A 13,123-nucleotide genomic window follows, 5' to 3' on the forward strand; every position below is an offset into this window, starting at 1 on the left:
TTTTTTTTGTTTTTTTTTTTTGCGTTGCCCATTCACTATTTGCTGTCGTAAGCAGCAGAGTCGGGAAACAATCTCATTTCGCCGTGGATCATACCTCGATCGCCAAGCTAATGTCGAGACTATTGTAAGATTGGCAAATAGACGTTTGTTTCGATTCACTGGCAAGATTCCATGCAGAAGAATGATCATTTGTATTCAAGCAATCTAGTGGAGATGTTCTTCTATCTTGGCACACGTATACATATCGGTCTTGATGAGTCGCTGACTAGCTATGGCGCGAGCGCGCATAGCAAAGTTGCACATGTGGCTTAGCCGCGAGTAGCAAGCAGAGGTCTGAAGCCAAAGATGATGCCCTCGGTGCCTGGTGGGATGGATTTTTCCCAGTTGGTGATGGTCATGCTGCTGAGGCCGAATCCTTCATGCTTGACGAGGGTATGATTTCCCGCGTTGACTCCCTTTCCGTACGTGCCATAGGTCTTGTCCTTGTTGGAGAAGAAGGTCAACTGGCCGAGCTTTTGTCCGTACCGGGCATCAATGGACTGGATGTACTCGTCAAAGGCCAAATTGGCCATGGCCTCTACGCCGCCGTTGGCATCTCCAAACAGATGGCCCCACTGGCCGCCGTACTGCACCTGCAGTGCGTCAATGCCATCCCAATGACGGGTCTTGATGGCGGTAATGTTGGCCTGGCGGGGCTTGATGGGAGGAGGCGTCTTGATGTTCCAGGGGGCGTTCTTGGTGTAGCGGCCGTACGGGCCCGAAAAGATTTCGCGGTCGAGCGCAAGCTTGGCCGAGTCGGGCATCTCCTTACCCGCCAGGTACGGCCAGAACTCAGCATAGGTGAGCACGTGCTTGATCATTTCGGCGTCGTAGTCGGACAGGGCGTTGAAGTGCAGAGCCTCGGCCGCACCCCTGTCCCCGGAATACCAGTTGGCAGTGTAGGGCTTGACCAGCCCGCGACCCTTTTGGTAGTACTCCTTGACGTAGCCAGTATACGTCATCGTTGCGCGCTTGGTGAGGGCCGTGGGCTTGGACAGGGTCTCAAGCGCCTCCCTCCAGGTGTCGAGAAGCACCTGGTCCCAGCCGGCGGCCTCGCCAGCGGCGATGCACTCCTTGAGGGCGTCCACCTGCGATGTCTCGTCTCGGCTGCGGAGGGCGCGGACGCGCTTGGAGGAGGACATGGTGAGCTCGTCAAAATCATGCTGCAGGTTATGGCTGATGTAGTCCTGGGTGAATCCCCAGGCCTCTCCGTTGCGGATGCCGTCAGCCAGGAGCGTGAGGTGCATGCTGGCGGCCTGGGTGAAGAGCGGGAGAGCGGCCACAGCATAGTCCTCACCCTGAAACTCGGGAATGGTTGCTTGAAGGACTGCCAAAAAGGCAGTGTGGTGGGTGCGCAGAATCTCGCCCTGCCTGGCCTTGTTGTCTCCCGTGGCCTTTTCAAAGTCGTGGAAGACGCGGGTAAAGGCCTTCATATTGTTGGCAAAGCCCTTGACCTTTTGGCCTAGCAGCTTCACCTGGCTGTCCTTTAACTTTTCGCCAATCAAGGCCTCAATCCGCGGGCGCACGCTGTTCCAGACGGCATTGGGATCCTCCTTGGTGGGAAACAGGACGGCGCCGAGAAGACCACACATGCTGCCCAGGAGAGGTCCAGCGCCGGGAATCAGACCGACGCCGATGGCAAAGACGGAAAAGAGGTAAGAGTATATGGCGTTGCCGTCAGAGGCCGAAATGGACACACCACCTTTGGCAGCGTCGAACGCGGCGCCGGCGAGTTTGAGGGCAGCTTCATCGTCAAACTTGAGATCAGACATTTTTGTAAAGTATTTGGAAAAGAGGGGGTTTTTTGTCTTTGAAGAAAGATTGTGAGATAGGAGAGTAAAGATTGTGAGTTTGCTTTTGTAGTGAGCGGTAGACTGTTGCTTTGGAGTGAAGAATCATTTTCAACAAGTCGAGAGACCAGGCCTTTTATAAGTGTTTGTTCAGGAGCAACTCCTCGTGAGAATATCATACGGCCATATTGTTGCTCGCTGAATCATTCCACATTGTTGTCCGGCATGACCGTATCATGATGCGATGCGTAAACAGCGTGTACCGTGAGGACCGTTCCGGACCTCGTTCAGTTTCACTGCCGAATGTATACATCCGGCATCATTAACCAGACCTCCATATTTTCTGCCAGCTTCCTGACTCGATTCAGTTCTGGAATAGGCAGGTGTCTGTGCCTACCCGGATGCGCTCAGCCCTGCAGCCTTGCGTTTGCTTTCGCCTTCTTGGGCTGAGCGACGCAGGGACGTCTTTCACAGTGGCGCAAGCAAAAGACTGGCGAAGAAAAGGCTTCGAATCGCGTACTAGTCCGGGCCGATTATCCGCAACAAGGAAGAGATGGGATGGAATATACTTTCTTGCAGTGAATGCGCAGCATGCGTACGACATTGCCCCTATAGTAATCGGGCTATCAACATGACAGGTTTAGGGCCAACTACCAAGCATATGCTAAACATAATTCTCTTTGCGTTGTCTAATACGACACTAACCATTTTTGGGCCTATGCAACAATAATCTAGCTATTTTACGAATTCAATCACCCCATCATCGTTTGATTAAGGCTGATTCAACTTTACTATCAGCCCGGGCACCCCCCACCCCGGCATCCCCCAGGCACCGCCCGGGCACCCCCCCGGGCACCCCCCCTGGGCACCCCCCGGGTCCCCCCGGTCCCCCCGGCCCCCCCGGCATTGGCGCCAGGCCATGTGACTTAATATCAATGTGCTCTTATTATCAGCGACCAAATACGTTTGCTCGCCGATTAGTTAGATCCGACGTACCTCGGAACGTACCTGACTTCCATAAAGAGCTCTCTGGTGTTGCTATTTAAGAGTTCTTAGCTCTATTCCATGAGTAATTAGCTCAAGGCGAACTAAACTGTCATCAAAAATATAGTAAGGCGCGTTTCAATGCCGTCCGTTTAGCTGATGCTAGTATTCTTATGCATCGTTATCTGCCTACGTAGATCGCCTTGTCACAACAACCCTAATAATCGCATCCGCGGTTCACCCAAGTAGCCAACCTCTCGCAAAATTCCGGCGCTTCTCGTGTAAAACAGATCTTTTGCGCCTTGGTACTACTGCAAGGGGCCAACTCAAGCAACCTTCCGTATTAATCACAATCGCCGGAGACTAGTCCTTGCGCGACTCATTCTCACCCTGACTTCTGCAACAGCGATCCGGTCCACGTGGGGTAATTAGAGATGCATAGAAGATTAGAACACAGTTCTAGAAGGGGGAAATACGGCCATTGTGGAGTTTCGATTCCCCAAAAAAAAATCGTTCTTGCATGACTCTACATCGAACTATGGTCTATTTCAGGGCCAGTCAAAGTGGCTTGGCCTCTGTAGTTTCCTCGGCAGATAGATAGCCCTTGTGGCGACGGCTGCGCCCCTGGCGGGCCGGACCAAGTCCCGAATTAGAACTTGTGGCAGACCCCCCACGGCATAATGGTTTGCGGCGGGTAACTATAGTCATGCTCCACTCACCGTGCCTTGTCTGTTGGTCCGCGGAAGCCATGTAAAGCATACATACGCCATGACCAAGGCCCAAAAGAAAAATCGTTGCAAGAAAGAGAAAAAGAAAATTTTCATTTTTTTCTTAAATTAAAATAAAAAATCGCTCGATTGATGGTGCTCTCATGGCAAATCGAAGTCCTATTTTTGTGGCGGATGAAGCTGACAGCACCCCGTTCTGGGTGGGGCCAGACACGAAAGTCGGCCGGCCAATCGGCTAACAAACCCGCCAATGCCTGCCGCGAGGCTGGTCAAGTCACCTTTCCAGCTCGTGCATGGACTGACTGACTTACAAAAACTTGCTGCTATATTATTTACCAACTCATCGCGACAAGTTTATTGCTCGCACTGGCCATAACCTCTAAGTCTGTGCATTTTCATCTACATCTCATTCGTTGTCAATTCGTGATAGCCCACCAAGCATCCTGTTCCAGCGGCACAATCAGGCCGGGCAGGGCATGTTCGTATAAACAAAAATAAGCTACTTGCGCATTGAAGCTGTCTTGAATCTAGCTGTAATTGGGATAAAGCTAAAACACTTGTATTGTTGGGTGAGTCGCGATATCAAGGTTCTGGGTTGGGGCGTTCTTATGAAATTAAGTCTGGATTAAGAGCGTGAGCGTCATGAACAAGTACCCTGATAGCCCGAGAGGAATAAGCTTAGTTTCCCTTTATGCATGATGAGTCCCTGAAACCTCCAGACCGCCAGTCATCACGACATATCACGACTTGGGGTACTTTCTTACATCAGCACACAATAACGATGGTAGCCTTTATATCAGCACTGCTTGCCCTGATTTGAATACCACCTTGCGTCTTCCAAAACCAGAATATAACCATGAGGTACAAGCAGGCTTTTCAGCATCGTATCTTATGCTCCTGTCTTCTCTTTCCAAACACTACCACTACTCAAATAAGAGCAAGCCATTCATTGCCGGCCACAAGAAGCTACAAGCTGTCGATGAGCAGACAAACATTTCTGTCGTTTTCAGGAGTCCCAGCTATTCTATCGGAGCGGCGCTATATTCTTGAATAGTCGACCCCTGTCAACGGCCAGCGCTACAGAGTTTTGAATCGTGCAATGCAACAGCAGCCAGTATGATGGCCAGTACAAGAGCCGGTACAAGAGCCGGTACAGCTAGTATAGTAGCTCATAGTAATGAATCTTTTTTTTTTTTTTGGAAAAAGCCATACTAAGATCTAAGGGAAATGTAGATATATAGTGGATTTTTTCTTTCTTCTCTTCCAGTTATATAAGACGCCCGTATTCAAAAGGTACTCTATTAACTAGGGCTAGATTATAATTAGAAAAAAAAAAAAAAAGTCCACACGAGTCACGAGTCACTAGTACTATGAAAAAAAAAAAGAAGAGAAAAACTAAAAGATCACGGCATAAAAGAGGAAATAATGTACGACGTTGCAGCCGCGGCCTTTGACCAGCTGGCCAAAGGGTATTTCAACGCTCGCTATCAGAGTCACGCGGTATAGCGGTCAAGCTGGGCTGTGCGCTTCACAAAGAGCTCGGCAATTGAATGCATCAGAGCAATTTTTTCAGCCATGATATCAACACAATTCTTTTCTTATATCATCTACCAGCGGGTGGTTGGCCAGGATCGTCGGCCCTCGGCCCTTTGCTAGCAGCGCAGGGCTGGTTAGCAAGCATCGAATGAATCGTGTTTTTCTTTGGGGGCGCTGGGCGGCCCCTGCTTTGGCACTTGAATGGAACCCCGCCGGAATCTCGGCTGATGAGTGGCATGTTTTTGAAAGTGAAAATAAAAAAAGAAAATTCAAAGGGGCGATTACCGTTGTAACGAAGAAAAGGAGCAATCGCCGCTGTAAAGATCAGAAGCCGACAAAAAATGCGACTCGGGACGTCATCATATAAGGTAGATACAAGAATGGCACGCAGTTGCGACTAAATTTACGATTTTGTGAACGAGTAGTACGTACGTGTCACTTGCTGAGTCATCAATTGGCTTGCCAGCCCACGTCTTTCGCTTTGTTTGCATCCTATCTAACTTGCCAGTGATCAAGATAGACTTGGAGCATACTAAAATCACACCAAGGCAGGCCGCAAGCTCGCAGATTCGTCATAGCCTCCCACAGAATACAGGCTGATTGCCCAAGTCTCCAGAATGGGGTTACCCTACCAGGAGCATCGCCAGCCACATTGTGCCAAATCGCCCACAAGTCTGGGGTAAGGAGCCCCCTCCCCACAAGCGTCATGCGAACTAAACTAAAAGAATGAAAAAGCTGCTTGTCCCAGATTGGCAGCTGGAATGAAGTAATTTGTTTTCGACTTTCAAGTTTCGCCTCGAAAGGACCATTTCTGGGAGTCACTGCGAACCAGGGCACAACAAAAACAATAGCCGATGCTAAAGCCAGCTTCAGCCCCGAATGCACAAGCAAAAGCCGGCCTCCACTAATTAACATGCAAATTCCCAATCTTTTCCCCTCATTATGGGCGTTTTCCCCTCACTACGGGCGAGGGCCGAGCGGATGACCGACCCGTCTGGGGCAGCTCCAAGGAGCAACTCGGCCAATTATTAGCTGCACCACGGCGTCTCCGCCTTTTTCGCAGCGGCACTCCTCTATGCTGCATCATGACAGCCACGGCTAGCTTCTCTAGGCGATGGTCTATTGTTTACTTCTCACAAGCTCATGTCTTGATGGGGAATGTCCCATTGTCGGACCGAGATCCTTTTTCTTTTCTTGGCTCTGCCCGGGAATTGAGTAAAGAATATAAGAAATTGTCCTCTCCCCCGGACCTCTGACCCTCTCTCTCACTGCAACTGCAAATTCCATTTCAATTGTTGCAATGAGATTCTGGAAAAGCTTGTTACTGTCGGGGCTGGCCTCTGCCGTTAGCGTCCTCTCGCGAGAGAATACCAGCAACAGCGCGCTCGAGCAGTGCCCCGGCTACACAGCCTCCAACGTTCAGACGACAGACACGGGCTTAACGGCGGAGCTGTCTCTCGCTGGCAAAGCATGCAACACCTACGGCGACGATCTCAAGGACCTGATTCTCCAAGTCACCTACGAGACTGGTAAGAAAACTCCCGCACCTTTGCCCGCCCCCATTGAACTGACCTGCGATGCAAAGACAACCGTCTACACGTCAAGATTCAGGATGCCGGCAATCAAGTCTACCAAGTGCCCGAATCCGTCTTTGCGCGGTCATCAGCTACGTCGTCCGCATCAGCGAGCCATCTCCAATTCTCGCACGCGGCCTCGCCATTCTCCTTTACCGTTTTCCGGCGCGACACGGGCGAGGTGCTGTTCGACACTTCGGCCGCGCCGCTCGTCTTTGAGACGCAATACCTGCGGCTGCGCACCGCCCTGCCGCGCGATCCGTACCTGTACGGCCTCGGCGAGCACTCGGACCCGTTCCGCCTCAACACCACGGGATACGTCCGCACGCTCTGGAACCAGGACAGCTACGGCATCCCCAACGGCGCCAACCTCTATGGCGCGCACCCGTTTTACCTCGAGCAGCGCAGCAGCGGCGCCCATGGCGTCTTGCTGCTAAACTCCAATGGCATGGACATTCTGATCGACAAGGACCATGAGTCTGGCCAGCAGTACCTTGAGTACAACACGCTCGGCGGTGTGCTGGATTTCTACTTTTTCGCCGGCTCCAGCCCCGTCGACGTGGCTAGACAGTACGGCGCGCTGGCCGGCACGCCCGCCATGCCGCCGTACTGGGGTCTCGGCTACCACAACTGCCGCTACGGCTACCGCGACGCCTTTGAAGTCGCCGAGGTGGTGCACAACTACAGCGTCGCGACCATGTGGACCGACATTGATTACATGGACCGCCGCCGCGTCTTCTCCCTCGACCCGGAGCGCTACCCGCTCGCCTCGATGCGCGCGCTCGTCTCGCATCTGCACCATCATGATCAGCACTACGTCGTCATGGTCGACCCGGCCGTCGCGTATCAGGACTACTCGCCGCTGCACCGCGGCATCGAGCAGAATGCATTCTTGCTCCGCGAAAACGGCTCCGCCTGGCTCGGTGTTGTGTGGCCCGGCGTCACCGTTTTTCCGGACTGGTTCGCCGAGACAGTCGATGGGTACTGGAAGAATGAATTCAAGCTCTTCTTTGACAAGGACGCTGGCGTGGATATTGACGCCCTCTGGATCGACATGAACGAGCCCAGCAACTTTCCTTGCAACTTTCCCTGCGATGATCCTTACGCGGCCGCCGAGGGCTACCCGCCGCCCGCACCGCCCGTCCGCGACACACCCCGGTCCCTTCCTGGCTGGCCGTGCGAGTTCCAGATCGGCGGCTGCGGCAACAGCAGCAAGCGCAGCAACAACATCAACGCCGGAGCCACCAACCCCAATGTCGCGCCTGCCATTCGAAGCAACTCCCTGATCCTCCCAGTCCGCGCCGCCGCTGCTGCCGGCGATCAAAAGGGTCTTCCCAATCGCGACCTTCTCTTCCCCAAGTACGCCATCCACAACAAGGCCGCATACAGGGACGACTGGAACGCCGACCACGGCGGCATCTCCAATCACACCGTCAACACCGACGTCATGCACCAAAACGGGCTCGCCATGTACGACACACACAACCTGTACGGCGCGCTCATGTCCCTCGCCTCTCACCGGGCCATGCTCGCGCGCCGTCCCGGCCTCCGCCCACTCATCATCACCCGGAGCACCTTTCCTGGCGCGGGCGCCCACGTAGGTCACTGGCTCGGCGACAACCTCTCCACGTGGCAAAAGTACCGCGAGTCCATCCGCGGCATGCTCGCCTTTACCGCGCTCTTCCAGTTCAACATGGTCGGCTCCGACGTGTGCGGCTTTGGCGGCAACACCACCGAGGAGCTGTGCGCGCGGTGGGCAAGCCTCGGCGCCTTTTACAGCTTCTACCGCAACCATAACGCGTACGGCACCGCCGCGCAGGAATTCTACATTTGGGAGAGCGTTGCTGCCGCGGCGCGTAAAGCCATTGATATCCGGTACCGACTCATGGACTACTTTTACACGGCCATGTGGCGTGCTAGCGAGGACGGCACCCCAAGCATCTCGCCCGTCTTTTACCACTACCCTGACGATCAGGCCGCGTGGGCGCTGGAGCTGCAATTCTTTTACGGCCCGGCCATCATGGTCGCGCCCGTGACGGAAGAGAGCGCCACCAGCGTCAACGTGTACATTCCCGCGGGAGCCACCTTTTACGACTGGTACACGCATCAAGCCATCCGTGGTAACAACGACGGCGGCCGCACTCACACATTTTCCAATGTCGACGTCACTACGATTCCGCTGCTCATCCGCGGGGGCGTCATTGTCCCGCTGCGCGCCGCATCGGCCAATACCACGACGGAGCTGCGCACGCGCGCCTTTGAGCTGCTCGTGCCGCTTGACGAGCGCGGACGCGCCGAGGGCGAGCTATACGTTGATGACGGCGTGTCGGTGGCGCAAAAGGCGGGCGGCGTGACGGATATTCAGTTTGTTTACCAAGAGGGCGTGCTGACTATCAATGGCACGTTTGCGGTGGATGATGCGCTCCCGCGGATCGTCAAGGTGACAGTGCTGGGCGAAGACTGCAAGACAAAGAGGGCAGCGGAAAAGGGTGCGGCAGAGGAGGGCAAGAGGAGTCGGACAGTCAAGGTGGACATTTCACTCAACGAGGCGAGCACCACAAAGGTTTAATTATTCAGTAGTTGGTAGTTGAAGTACACACAATACAAGGAAATGTACATACGTCTCGACGATATTATGAGCATGGGGTATTGTAGTATATGCATAGTGGACGAATGTGAGGTGTCCAATGTCTAACAATGTAAATGGCAGTGCTGTAGAATACACTCGAGCCTCTGTCTATATACCTCATTGTAATGACGCAAAACTAATAATTCATACGGCAAGACCAGGCCGCTTAACAATATATTCAGTTGAAAAAAGAAAATCCAAAAGCAGACAAAAAGAAAAAAATCTTTCCCAACCGCTCCAATGTAAATGCGTAATGAGGGCGATAGTAATTCGACAGATTCCAACCGATGGTAGGCGTACAATAAACAAGATATATGCAGTATAACATGAAAAAGAGGGGAATTTGCGTAACAACTTTTCAAGAGTGTAGTAGTCGCTCAAGATGGTTTGATGAGTATAATCGCCGAAATCACTGTTGGCGGGTTCGGCATTCGGTCATGGAACAATCGGTCATGCGGCAATCGGTCATGCGGCAAATCACTCTGGTGGCGGATTCGGCATTCGGTCATGCGGCGGTGGGTGAGGAGGAAGCGGCGGAAGTGGCGGAAGTGACCGCACACCCCACGGCTGCGACGACTCGTCCGGTGGTGGCAGTGCCGAGCTCTGCATAGATTGAAGCTGCGATTCGTGCGTTTCCGGCACGCCTTGACTCGCCGACTGGCTTGGACCACCACCGCCGCTGCCCAGCATCTGGCAGAGTTTGTATGTGCCTTCGTCGATGCGTTCAACAATGCCTTCGTCGAGGGCATACCGCAAGAGCATCTCGTCTACTCCGAGATTATCGCCTTCGCCTTTTTCCATGTGCCGACCAACGTGCTCTGTCCACTCATCCCAGGCAGTCGGGCCTTCAAAGCTATTTGCGCAGCCAGGCTTGGGGCAGCTCGATCGCTGAGGCGCATGCCTCCGCTGTATGAGGCACGTCTGCTGCATCTCTCGAACGTAGCTTTCCCATTCAGACTGCTGATGGCCGTTGTCGCCTTTAGCGAGGGCGCGCTTGACCTCGAGCGGGGCGTGCATGCGGCGAAGGTGCTGCGTGAAAAGATCCTTTCGGTTAAACTCGTTGCCTTTTCCATCGACCGTGGTGTGCGAGCAGATGGAGCAGCGATAGTACTGCAAGCAAAGATGCTGCGAGGCAATATGGCGCTTCCACTCGTTTTTGGAACCAAACGTGCTGTAGCATCCTGCAAAGTAAAAGGCGCAAGGAAATGGACGAGTATGCGCTGCGGCAATATGTTTTCTCAGGGACGAAGAGTCCTTAAACGGCGCATGGCTGCAATGGGCGCATCGAATGTCGGGTTTGCCAAGCATGCGCCGCATCCTGGCACCAGCAGACCCTGTGCCGCTGTCCAGCACGGGCATCGATTCTGAGCGAGTCAAGTTGCGGAAACCCGGGTGCAGCGTTGGGATAGGAACAGGCGGAGCAGCGCGCTGGGGAGAAGTGTTGGCAGAAGCGTCACCACTGCGGTGGCGGACGTGGCTGAGGGCCTTGAGCTGCTCAGCAGCTTCCTGCATCTCTGCAGAATCTGCACCCTGGGCCTTTGGTTTCATTCCTAGTCCGCCAGCAGCCAGCGACTGATACAATCTAGCGGTTGGGCTCATTTGGCCATCGGACTGTTCGCCTTTGACAGAATATCCTGGTGCAGGCCACTGGGCAGCCGAGGTTCGACGAGAAGTCGCACTTGTTGGGGTGGACACGGGTGCCAGTCTTGTTGTCGTCATTGTTTCGGCGGTTGCGGCGGATGCTCCAATCATCTTGTCGTAGAGAGAAACCATGTTGCGCGAGGTGATGCTGCCGAGATAGTACCAAATCTTGTCGTGTTGAACATTAGCCCAAAGAGAGGTGGGCATCGATATGAGCAGCACCGTGGGAGGACCCAAGAACATGCCCTCGACGGTGATTTGCGCGGCCAAGGGCGGTGTATTTCGTAACCAGCTATGGAATGCCGACATGTCCGGACTGGCGTCCCCAACAAATGTAGTGCACACCAGTACACGAGCTTCATCGAAATTCAAGCTAGGCGTCGGATCTTGGGGGAGAGGAGCATCTCGAGGGCGGGCAGATCCTGGCGCGGCGGCGACATCGGAGGGCTCTGTCAATGGAGCAAGTTCTATATGCTTACTTTGATCAGGCGTCATGGTAAAAAATTGGGGCTCTGAAGCGGGCGAAGAAAATCGAGGCGATGAGCTGGAGTGGGCGTTGGAAGCAGTCTTGATCTCGTGGCAAAGCTGCTGTGCGGTAAAGGAAGGAGCGCGGCTCAGCTGGCGCAAGGCTGTGGTAAGACAAGGCGAGAAATAGGCGCGGGAAGCGGCCGATGGATGGCGGGCTGATTCGGGAGAGCAGGCGGCGATGACCTGCTTGAGGCCGTGACTGGAGGCGATGGAGTCGGGAACGGCGCACGTGTCAAGCAATAAAAGGATGTCGGATTGGGCGTCTTCGAAGAGGCAGCGGACTCCGTCCCATCTCAACCTGGCTGAGTGGTCCTGAGGAGAGCTATCGGATGGTTAGAGCTATGAATTTGAGGAAAGGTGAATTTTGCGTCTTGCTGTGAGAAGTCAAGATGACGTACCAAGCCCAGTAAAGTTGGCCATCGGAGCCAACATAGCCATGACCGGAATAATAAATGATGAGTAGCTGATCTGGTCGGGCATGCTCGAGAAAAGAGGCCATCTGCATGCCGAGTTTTATGCTTGGGTTTGCGACGGTGGGAATCTGCCATGTTTGGGTGTGATAACGGTAATCAGTGTCCAAAACTTGCTGCAGGGCGCGAATGTTATCAATGGCGGCAGCGTCATCTTGCCAACCCAAGAGAAGGACCGAGACGTTTGTGTAAGCGGCGCGGGAATGCGCAGCTTGACGGTTGATGAGAATGGCAGCATCGTGCAGATGACGGGCAAAGGCCTCAAACTCGTGGCGTTGGCTGTGATGAGGCGCATCAGGAACTATGTGAGTGGGATGAGGCTAGAGAATTGTCAGCCGAGTCTGGCAAGGTTTTGGTAGGGAGGGTGACGAGGCTGACGTAGGGAACCGGATGGGGAGGACGGGGCGGTAGGGCTTCCAAGACGTACTAGCTTCTGAGAATAGGACGCAGAGTGAGCGTCGGGAGGAGACGACGCAGAGGCATTGAGCTTTGGGGCAAGCTTACGCCTCTTGCCAGCAGGTTCCATGGGATGGAAGCGCAGCCGTGATGAGCAGGCTGAGGAGCTCGGCAGAGAAGGCAAACGGCAGGCTGGCGAGAGCCCAGCAGGAGCCGGGGCCGGGTAAGGCGGAGGACCGGGCTGAGAAGCAGTTGCAGTTGCAAAGGCGGAAGGCGGACGGCGGTCGGGCGATTCGGCTGCGACGAGGATCGTCTTGGGTGGTGTGTTATATCGGCGGGATCAGGTGAGGTACGAGGCCGTGGGATCGGCGGAAGAGTTCATTGCAAACAGAAGAGCGTTTGTTTGGAAGAAGCGAAAGGCTGACCGGAGTGGATTAAAAAAAAAAGAAGGCGAAGGCGGAAAAATCGGAGACACCGGGAGAAGAGAAGAAGATTTAAAAAAACGAAATGACAAGATTCGGACCAGTGACGACGAAATGAGTTGAAGGAATAAATGGACAAGGGACCGGGATAAAGGGCGTGGGTGAAGAAGCGGCCGTCCCGCGGAGCCAAGGCAAGAAGAGGCCAAGTACGAGTGTACTGTACTGAGTGAGTAGAGTCACCAGGTCGGAGCAGAGCAGACACGTCGAGCAGGTAGTTTGGTAGTTTGGCGCAGAGTAGGAAGGAGGCAGGTTAATAGGTAGGCTGCGGCGGTGCTTTGAAGAGGTGTGTGATGTATGGAGTGTGATGTATGGAGTGTGTTGTATGG

At 53.9% G+C, this 13,123-nt stretch overlaps 3 protein-coding genes across 3 annotated transcripts; 1 reads left to right on the plus strand and 2 right to left on the minus strand.

The window, feature by feature from the left end:
• Nucleotides 1-308: 308 nt before the first annotated feature.
• BBA_04499 (delta endotoxin domain protein) lies at nt 309-1,811 on the minus strand (the record flags this gene model as incomplete). The annotated part of the gene is made up of 1 exon (XM_008599596.1): nt 309-1,811. The coding sequence occupies one exon, from the start codon at nt 1,809-1,811 to the stop codon at nt 309-311; it is 1,503 nt and encodes a 500-aa protein (XP_008597818.1).
• Nucleotides 1,812-6,377: 4,566 nt separating this feature from the next.
• Nucleotides 6,378-9,220, plus strand: BBA_04500 (Glycoside hydrolase, family 31; the record flags this gene model as incomplete). The annotated part of the gene is made up of 2 exons (XM_008599597.1): nt 6,378-6,606; nt 6,663-9,220. The coding sequence occupies 2 exons, from the start codon at nt 6,378-6,380 to the stop codon at nt 9,218-9,220; spliced, it is 2,787 nt and encodes a 928-aa protein (XP_008597819.1).
• A 537-nt stretch (nt 9,221-9,757) lies between these two features.
• Nucleotides 9,758-12,445, minus strand: BBA_04501 (C2H2 finger domain protein; the record flags this gene model as incomplete). The annotated part of the gene is made up of 3 exons (XM_008599598.1): nt 9,758-11,771; nt 11,848-12,239; nt 12,347-12,445. The coding sequence occupies 3 exons, from the start codon at nt 12,443-12,445 to the stop codon at nt 9,758-9,760; spliced, it is 2,505 nt and encodes an 834-aa protein (XP_008597820.1).
• Between the last annotated feature and the right edge of the window lie 678 nt (nt 12,446-13,123).

Source organism: Beauveria bassiana (assembly GCF_000280675.1).
Source record: "Beauveria bassiana ARSEF 2860 unplaced genomic scaffold BBA_S00010, whole genome shotgun sequence".
In the NCBI taxonomy this organism is placed as follows: domain Eukaryota; kingdom Fungi; phylum Ascomycota; class Sordariomycetes; order Hypocreales; family Cordycipitaceae; genus Beauveria; species Beauveria bassiana.